Source organism: Dendrobium catenatum, unplaced genomic scaffold (assembly GCF_001605985.2).
Source record: "Dendrobium catenatum unplaced genomic scaffold, ASM160598v2 fragScaff_scaffold_1645, whole genome shotgun sequence".
NCBI classification, from domain to species: domain Eukaryota; kingdom Viridiplantae; phylum Streptophyta; class Magnoliopsida; order Asparagales; family Orchidaceae; genus Dendrobium; species Dendrobium catenatum.
The window spans coordinates 311,950-320,796 of NW_021320107.1; the positions used below are offsets into that span (position 1 = coordinate 311,950).

General features: G+C 38.1%; 1 protein-coding gene across 1 annotated transcript; it reads right to left on the reverse strand.

Annotated features, from left to right (window-relative positions):
- Window positions 1-4,767: 4,767 nt before the first annotated feature.
- Window positions 4,768-7,239, reverse strand: LOC110098803. Its single transcript, XM_020825732.2, has 2 exons — window positions 6,300-7,239; window positions 4,768-5,797 (listed from the first exon to the last, which is right to left on the reverse strand). The coding sequence occupies exons 1-2, from the start codon at window positions 7,198-7,200 to the stop codon at window positions 4,851-4,853; spliced, it is 1,848 nt and encodes a 615-aa protein (XP_020681391.1). The 5' UTR covers window positions 7,201-7,239; the 3' UTR covers window positions 4,768-4,850.
- Between the last annotated feature and the right edge of the window lie 1,608 nt (window positions 7,240-8,847).

Genomic DNA, 8,847 nt, shown 5'->3' on the forward strand with positions numbered 1-8,847 from the left:
ATCGATTATGAAAGTTATTTCATATCTGAGTATTCCATTACAAAGCTTCATTCACAAATAAAATAGACAAAATTACCCAGAGCGTACGCACGTCAACAAGCTTCGTCTTTTCCAGTAGTTCGTCCAATGAAATAACCTTAGCGATTTCGCAGCTCCCTCCATCCACCTCCAGGCTGAATCACCTTCAGATTTCAAATGCTTCCACCTGAGTTCTTCCAAACATCACCTCCTGTAAGTATCCGACCTTAACTTGCTTTAGTTGCTCGTTTTATTGTGCCTTAAGTATTTTCTGCTTTTTCTCCTTCTTCATTGTCAATTTCTAATTCTTTTCTTAGTTTGTATTGCTGCTATGAACTAAAATCACAACTTCGACAAAATATCATTAAAAATATGTGAAGAATCAGAGAGTTGGATGACATTTGGTATGCATATAAGTTATAAGAGGTTCTTTTTACTGCAATGTTACTGTAAAGCTTTTTTTTTTTTTTTTTGAGTCTCTGAAATATGTTGAAATTTGCCCGAAATGAATGATGCGGTAGAAACCGATACTCAATCAGGATTTTAGATAAAAAATAGATTTTCGAATGATTATTAACCTATTTTCTTGCCGTGTTTATATAGTATAGCAAATTGTTCTAATGAGTTGTAAATTACTATAATGTTGAATTGACTGACGCACACTCTTTTTATCCAGTTTTGTTTTTACTACCTGTAATCTCTATGCATAAATTTTATCAGTTGTTTTGCATTTACGTTCTATTGAAGATCACCAAATGATATTTCACTTGTGTTTACGTTCTATTGAAGGAGATCGAGAAGAGATTATTACGTGCATTTATCGGACCGTCAGAGGTAAATCAAGACGCGCCGCGTAACCCGATTTGCAATGGTATACAGTAACGTTACACAACATATTGATAATGTTGCATGTCCTGATTGACCTATAGACTGAGTCGGATGACCGCACGTAATAATTCCGCCTATAGATATCATATCAGATAGCTTTAGTTTTGATTCCCCTGCTTTTATAGTCTTTGATAACTGGATATGGCTCCTTACCTTTGGTAATTGAACTCCATTTTGAGAGCCTTTGTTACAACCTAATGATGGAATTTTCATTTCACATGTCACACTGTACATTAATGATCATACTTTATTATTTTGTGTTTGTTAGTACAAATTTGTTCATATTTTTCTCCAACATAAACCAGATTTCGACATCATCCTAACAAAAAAATTCAACTGAAATGATGAGGCGAAGAATCAAAGTAAAAAAAATTATTTGATTACTAAAATTCACCCTAACAAAAGAAATTAGACTAATATAATATTGAAATTATTAAAAATCATTTTGCTAAGAACTACTTTGATTTTCCAACATAAATTTATTTGTCTAACTCAAGATGAGTTATTTTTAATGGAAAAAATAGTAACAAAATAATGTAAATATAATAGATAATTAATATAATTTAAATTTTAATTATAATTGTATTAAGTATTATACCCGTAAGTTAAGATATTATAAGTTAATAATATAAACTTTTGATATTTTAAGTTTCTAATAAAAAAAAAATTTTTAAGCATGTCAAATATAAGCATATTTATGTAAATTTTACTTTTTAAAATAATTAATATGTCGTTATATATTTTAATTTTAGAGATTGATAATTTAGTCTTTTATTATAAAATCGCTAAAGCTGAAAACTTAAATACATTGAAATTTCTCTTAAATTTATTTTGCTTGAATTTGAATAAAACATGAAATTATTCATGATAAATTTGGTAATGATATACTGAAAATTCTCTTAAATTTATCTTGCTCGACTTCGAACAAAACTTAAAATTATCGATGACCCATTTGGAAATAATATCATGTATTTTCTCTTTGACTTATCTTGTTTGAAGTTGAATAAAAGCTAAAATGTGGAATCCCACATAACTAAATTGGAGTGAGATAAGGCAATCAAAATAACAATATAGAACAGATAAACTCCAACCAATGTAGCAGAGCAAAAAGGGAGTGGGGAAAACCAAAAATAGAACAAAACAACCCAATAGCTCCTATATAAGCAGCAAAGCAGAAATTAGCTGCTCCCTTTACCTTCTTACATAATAAATGAGCTCCAGCCTCCATGTGGGGGTGTAACCCAGTCTAGTCAAGTCGAGTATTGGAACCATCGTGCTCGGCTCGTCAGTCAAAAAGCCGACTCGAACTCGGGCTGTAGCTCGAGTTGAGCTCAAAAGACAAGTTTGAACTCAAGCTCGTCCCACTATATACAAGCTCGATCAGGCTCGCGAAATACTAATATGTATTCAAATGTATGTGCTTGAAAATTATAAATAAATATTCATATTTTAAAAAAGTATTTAATATAATTTATAATCATATTGATTCATTTTTAAAATGAGAGAATTTATTTAGTAATTAGGGAGAACATATTTTATATCATTAATTGAATTTTAAGTGGTCATTCTAAGTTGTTTTTTTCGTTTATTTAAATTTTTTATTATGTTTATATGAAAAAATAATTTACTCGTCAATATGTAAGACAAAAAAATTCACATATTTTAAATTTTAATGTGTTTAAATTTAAAAATCATTTATTCGTTAAAATATGAATACAAATAAGGAAACATTAATTAAAAAAAAATTTTGATGCGGAGCATTTTAGCTATAGTCTTCCTTAGGATTAGTATATCTAGTTTTATACTTGTTTCTAGATGATTCTCATGTTGGCTTATATATAGAAGGTTGTAGTAGGAAACAACATCAATGAATATTATCTCTCATTTTGAAGCTTAAGCTTTGTGTATTTGTGTGTTTATTCCCTGGATTGGGAAAACACTCAAGCAGTGTCCGTTTCCCTGTCGATCCACTGCATCAATTTTATACTCATCTGAAAATAAATATAATAATTTCACGACGGATTTGAACAAAAATTTTCTTCGGATTCTCGCTTATATGTTAATCTGTTGCTGAATTCCCTTTTTTTTTTTAAACGCACACATTGCTCAAAGTATTTCTTCTCCTTTCTGCTTTGTAGATCTATATTCCTGTTATAATAAATTTCAATTGATGAGCATAAGGGGGTGTTTGGTATCGGATTTGTCTTCACTTTTAAGGAGGATTTAACCTAAATCCAGTCAAACACCTTTTCGCGCGCATAAATCCAGCGACTCCCTTAATTCGGTTAAATCCTAATCCCATCATTTCTCGTATTTAACAAGATTGATGGGATTTGGCCGGAGAAGAGCGCGAAAGGGAGAAAGTTACCTTCAAATCCAGCGAGCTCTTGTTTTTGAATCCGATCAAAATGTCGCAAGTTCCGATCCGACAGGAAGGGAAAGTCGACGAAGGAGCGAATTCGAACAACCACGAAGGACGAAGGAGCCAAAGAAGCCACGCGTGCAATATATATACCTCTTGCGAAGCAACGAAGCTGAACAACAACTACGAAAAGAGAAGATGAAAGACAAACCCGACACGCCTCTGAAGTTATTACTGCTTAACTTAATTAATATAAGTTAAAATAGTAATAATTATGATACGTCATCACAAATTTATCTTGATCGGGCACGAATCTCAAGGCAAAAAGTTAATTGGAAACTTCAAAGAATAAATTCAGGAGCATCTGAACTCCAATTTCATCTAGCTTATAGTCAAACTAAGCGTCTCGGAAACACAAACCCAATGACACCAAATTCAACCCAATCCGAGCCCAAAGGGGTCCAAATCAAGGATCGAAGCGCTGTTAGAAGGTTCAAACCATATTTTGAGTTACCAAACAGTCTCCGATTTTAAAGAGCTTATACTCGAATCGAACGGCTCAACGAGACGAATCCAACGAGCCCAAGTTCGCCGAATTCCGACATCACTAAGGCCTTCAATTGTCTAACGAATGGTGCACGATCAAATGGTTCAATATCGGCCGTCCATTCGACCACTCCCTATTCGCCCATGATCTCACACCTATTTACAAGTCATGCCACTCCAGAAAAACTATAAATAGAGCCCTCATTCTTCACAAGAGGACTCAAGTGAGAAGAGAGAGAAGAAGAGAAGAGAAGAAGGGGAAAGGGATAATCATCTCCTCCTCGACCACCGCCGGAGTTCTTTCTGCCGCCTGAATATGCCGGAATTATGTCAGATTTTTGGGAGACATCGGAATTCTGCAAAACATTTTAACTTTGTTTCAATTTAGAAGAAACTGATTGTAATTTGATCGTTCCGACTTGTGGGACGAATAAACCTTTGTACTTCAAACGAACACTAGTGGAATTACTTCAACTGGGCGTGACCCCGTGGTTTTTTCTCTCTTCCGGGTTTTCCACGTAAAAATCCTTGTGTTTATTTTATCTTCTGTTTGTGTGTGCTGAATATTCGTACAACGCTCAGACGTAAAATTACAAATTCTACCGCCGCGTATATTCTAGCCCGCAGCAAATTGAATAAATTAATAGTATACTTAGTGCATAAAATATTTATCTAATTAAACTTAATTGAAAAAGTAATGATATATTAATAATTAAATATAATATCATTAGCTTAATTAATATAGCTTAAAAATTATTACTAAATATATAATTAATAGTGTATTTAAAATTAATAAGTAATTTGAACTTAAAAATCTTGATAATCATATAATTTAAATCTCTAACTATCATAAATCCTGAAATATATTGTTAAACTGCTTAAACATCTTCTTAGAATTTAACAGAATTTAACATTTATCTTATCAAATACTTTTCAGAATTTATCAACCTAAATTTACTAATTCTGAATTTACAGGATTTACTAAATTCTATTAAAGTTGAATCTAAGCCGATAACAAACACCCCTTAAAGATCAATCATCTCACTGTAAAATCCATCTCCCTAATAATCTCCCCTTCATCTATCCTCCTTTCTCCGAGCTTATCAGCAGAAGAACCTCTTTCCATGGCTTCCTCCGGCGCCGCCTTCCTGAATCGAGCATATATGTCTCCCTTGTAAAACTTCCTCGTCCTTACCGCCAATACCAACGAAACAGTCGCCCCAATCACCGTCGCCGCTGTAATAATCAGAAATGATAACTGAAAACATTTCACGCCAACGCAAGCCACCTCCTTTCCGCCGCCGCCGCCGCTCTGCCTCTCCGCCTCCCTGTCATATAAATATCCCGCCACTCTCACATTCAGTATATAAGACCCAATCGGGCTCGCCACGCCGCCAAAATTGTAAAGCGTGGAGTAATACTTCAACCCAAACAATTCCGAAATTATCGCAAAGAGTAATGGCCACTGCGCTCCGAAACAGAATCCGATAATCACCGACGCGATGTAGAGCGAATTGGGCACGCCGAAGGCGATGAGGAGATGGCCGGAGCAAGCCAGAAGGAGAACGACAGTGAGCACTAGAGGTCGCGGGAATTTGTATTTGGTTAAGAGGATTTCTGAGATGAAACCGGCGGCGACTCTGCCCATAGCGTTCCAGATACTGATGAGGGAGACGAAGGTGTTGATGCTGCGAGAAGGGTAGCCTAATGACTCGCCAATTTGACCCATGTTGTCGATAGCCGTTAAGGTGCCGCCGACGCCGCAGATTGTTGAGAAGAAAAGGATTAGCATGTCGATGCTGAATAAAGCTTGGAGGATGGAGTAGTCCTCACCCCTCGCCGGCGGCCTGAAAATTTCGATTATATGGGAGATGATTTTGTGTTCTGCTATGATCTTGGTTTCTTCTTCCCCGGACGAGGCGCCATCGATGCTCTTCTGGTCTGTTATGGTCTTTCTCTGATTGGCTTCTTCCTCACAGGACGCTGCAAGAAAACAGTTTTGAGATGTAAGTGTAATATAAATTTTAATTATTTTTTTTACATGTCAGACTTATTTTAAAATAAATCCAATAATTTAAAAATTCATTGTAATCTAAAATTTCTCACCTTAAAACCAACAACTTTAGCAGATTTTTAGCCACCAATGATTTTTAAATTTCTGACAATTATTCCTGGCAATAAATTTCCTTACAAAAATATCTATTATTATTTTTTTAAAATTGGAGTAATAAATAAAAATTATAATAGAATCTTTAATCCTCTCATTAACTAAAAGAAAAATAAAATGCAGCTCATCTTGATCTTTGAATTCAAAGATCTCATCCGTAATTTGTGTGTGAATTTGACTTAAAATTTTATTTGGGATACTTTTTTCAAAATGATAATTTTTTCAAAAACTGTTTCAAAATGAAATCTTAATGGGCTCAAAACTAAAAATAAAGAGAAAAAGAGGCAAATCTTTGTAGGAGAAGTTGGGCACCATTACCATCAATGCTACATCTCTTCTGCTGTGTCACAGCCATGCTCTGCTTCAAGCTGTTAACTTCTTCCTTCACGACAACTGCGACAGGGATGACGAGAAGCAAGATAACAATGGCCCCGTTGGCAATCATCTCGGCACGGGAGAACGAAACAACCTTCTCCACCACAATAGTAACCAGCAGATAACCACCGAGAGCGACGGCGAGGTACAGAAAATAATAAAAAGGCTTCGCCGAATCCCCAACGCCACTGCCACGCGGCGGCTCCATTATACGCACAGTATACACGAACAAAAGCGATACAGCGGCCGGAAGCCAAGCAACAAGCAAAACGAGAGATTTCGAATCATCACCGCCGTAGAAAGCCAAGTAAAGCTGGGTGAAAATAGCGCCGCTGAGACCAACAAAGCATTTGAGTAAGCCGAGCACGATTCCGCGGCTCTCCGGAAAATTCTTGACGGCCGTGACGAGCGCGCCGGTGTTGGCAAAAGATTGGGAATTGGCTCCGATGCAGATGTAGAGACACATCTGCCAAACGGCCGGGCGGGGGAGGCGGGCCGTGATGGAAAAGTAGATCATTAGGTATCCGAAGAGGTTCATGAAGGAGCCGAGGAGGAGAACGACGAAGGGAGGGGTGATCTCGTTGATGAGGCCGGAGAGGATGCCGACGTTTGCGCCGAGGTCTTTGAAGAAGGAGAGAGTGTTGAGGGTCTGCTGGTTGTAGTTGAGGGAGGATTTGATGTCTTTGGAGTAGATGCCGAAGATGTAGGTGGCGCCGGAGGAGGTCATGATGAGGAAGCACGCGTAGAGCATGAACCACCGGCATTTTAGGACTCGGGTGGCTAGAAGGGTGGCGTTGGTTTTGAAGCTTGGTGGCTTGGTTCTGTTGAAGGAGGTAAAAGCCATGGTAGTCTCTCCCTCGCTTTCCTCCCGTCTGGTGCGATTGGATAAGCATTTATAGGAGGAAAGCTGGGCATGCTTTGAGTGGAATGAACTATAATAACGATTAACGCATGAAGCGGCTGTAGTGGAGAAGGTCTGAGTTTCGATCTCCATTATTTTGGCCGTCCGCGTTTTTATTTATAATAATAAGTTAATAACTATATGTTTAATAATGTTTTTATTTTTTACATTTTGATAAATTTTTAACTAGGTATCATCAGCAATTAAATTATGTGATTAAAGTTTTGATTGGGACAGTTTTTTTACTACTTTTTTGCTTCTGAATGCTCTGACGCTGAAGCTCAGCTAGGGTTTTTTCCTTTCGTCTCCCCGACCTTTTTGCGGCTGTTTTTCTTCCCTTCGGGGAAGGGGCTTTTGCTCCTCTCATGGAGTCTGCCCCTTCGGACTTCCCTCCGCTCCCTTCCTCCTCCATTCTGGGTTCTGCTCCTGCCCAGATTCCTTCTTCTCCTCCTAAAACTGGTAGCTATGCTGAGAACTTGGCTGCTTCTTCAACTAAGGTGCCTCTCTTCCAGATGTCCTTTGTGTTGCCGGAGAAGAAGCTTTCTTTTAAGCCGGAAGATCTTTTGGATGGTTCCTCTTTATGGACAAACTCTTTGGTTGGGTACTCTATCGGCCAGAGACCTTATTACGAACGTCTTCTCTCTGCCATGAAAAAGGTTTGGAACCTCAAAGGTTCGATGTCTCTCCTCTCATTAGCAGATGGTTTTTTCCTGTTGAAATTTACTTCTCCCGAAGACCTTGATATGGTCTGGTCGGGAGGTCCGTGGTTCATTTTGGGGAAACCCTTCATCCTACAAAGGTGGTCTCCAAAATTTCAACCTGTTCGGGATGAATCGGCCTTCATACCTATTTGGATTAAAATCATCAATCTTCCTCTTGCTTTGTGGACTCCGGCTGGTATCTCTAGAATTGCTAGCTACGTGGGTATTCCGATTTCTGTGGATACGCTTACTGCTAATAGGACTAGACTGACTTTTGCTAGGGTCTGTGTTCAAATCAATAAGTCTTCCCCCCTACCTGAGGTTATTCCTATAGAGATTGATGGAGATGATATTGACCTTAAGGTTGTTTACGACTGGAAGCCTACTCCTTGTGAAGGGTGCGGTTCTCTTTTTCACCCCTTTTCTCTTTGTTCTTCCAGCCCAAATCCAAAGCCTTCTGTTCCCTTCACTACTCGTCCTAGAGGGCGGAGTTCTAGTAGGAATAAGTCTACTAGGATTCCTAGTTCTTCTGCTAGACCTCCTTTACCTCGTCCTTCATTTGACACTATTGCTGTCCCTCCTTCTTCCTCCCTTGCAGTGTTGCCCAACTCCTTACCCTCTTCTTCAGAGGTCCTTCTGGTAACTTCCTCCTCTACTCCGGTTAATCCTCCTCAGGATGTTTCCCACCCTGTCATAGCCACTACCTCCTCTTCTCCGGGTGGGTCTAATAAAAAGTATCTCCCCATTTCCTCTTCTGGCCCTCCTCTCCCTAATCTCAATCTCCCCACGGAATGTTCCTCTTCGTCTGATATCCCCTCTTTCTCTAATCCTCCTCCTCCCTCCCTGCCTACTTCTAATAAATTCTCTTCCTTAATTGTGGATTCCGAAT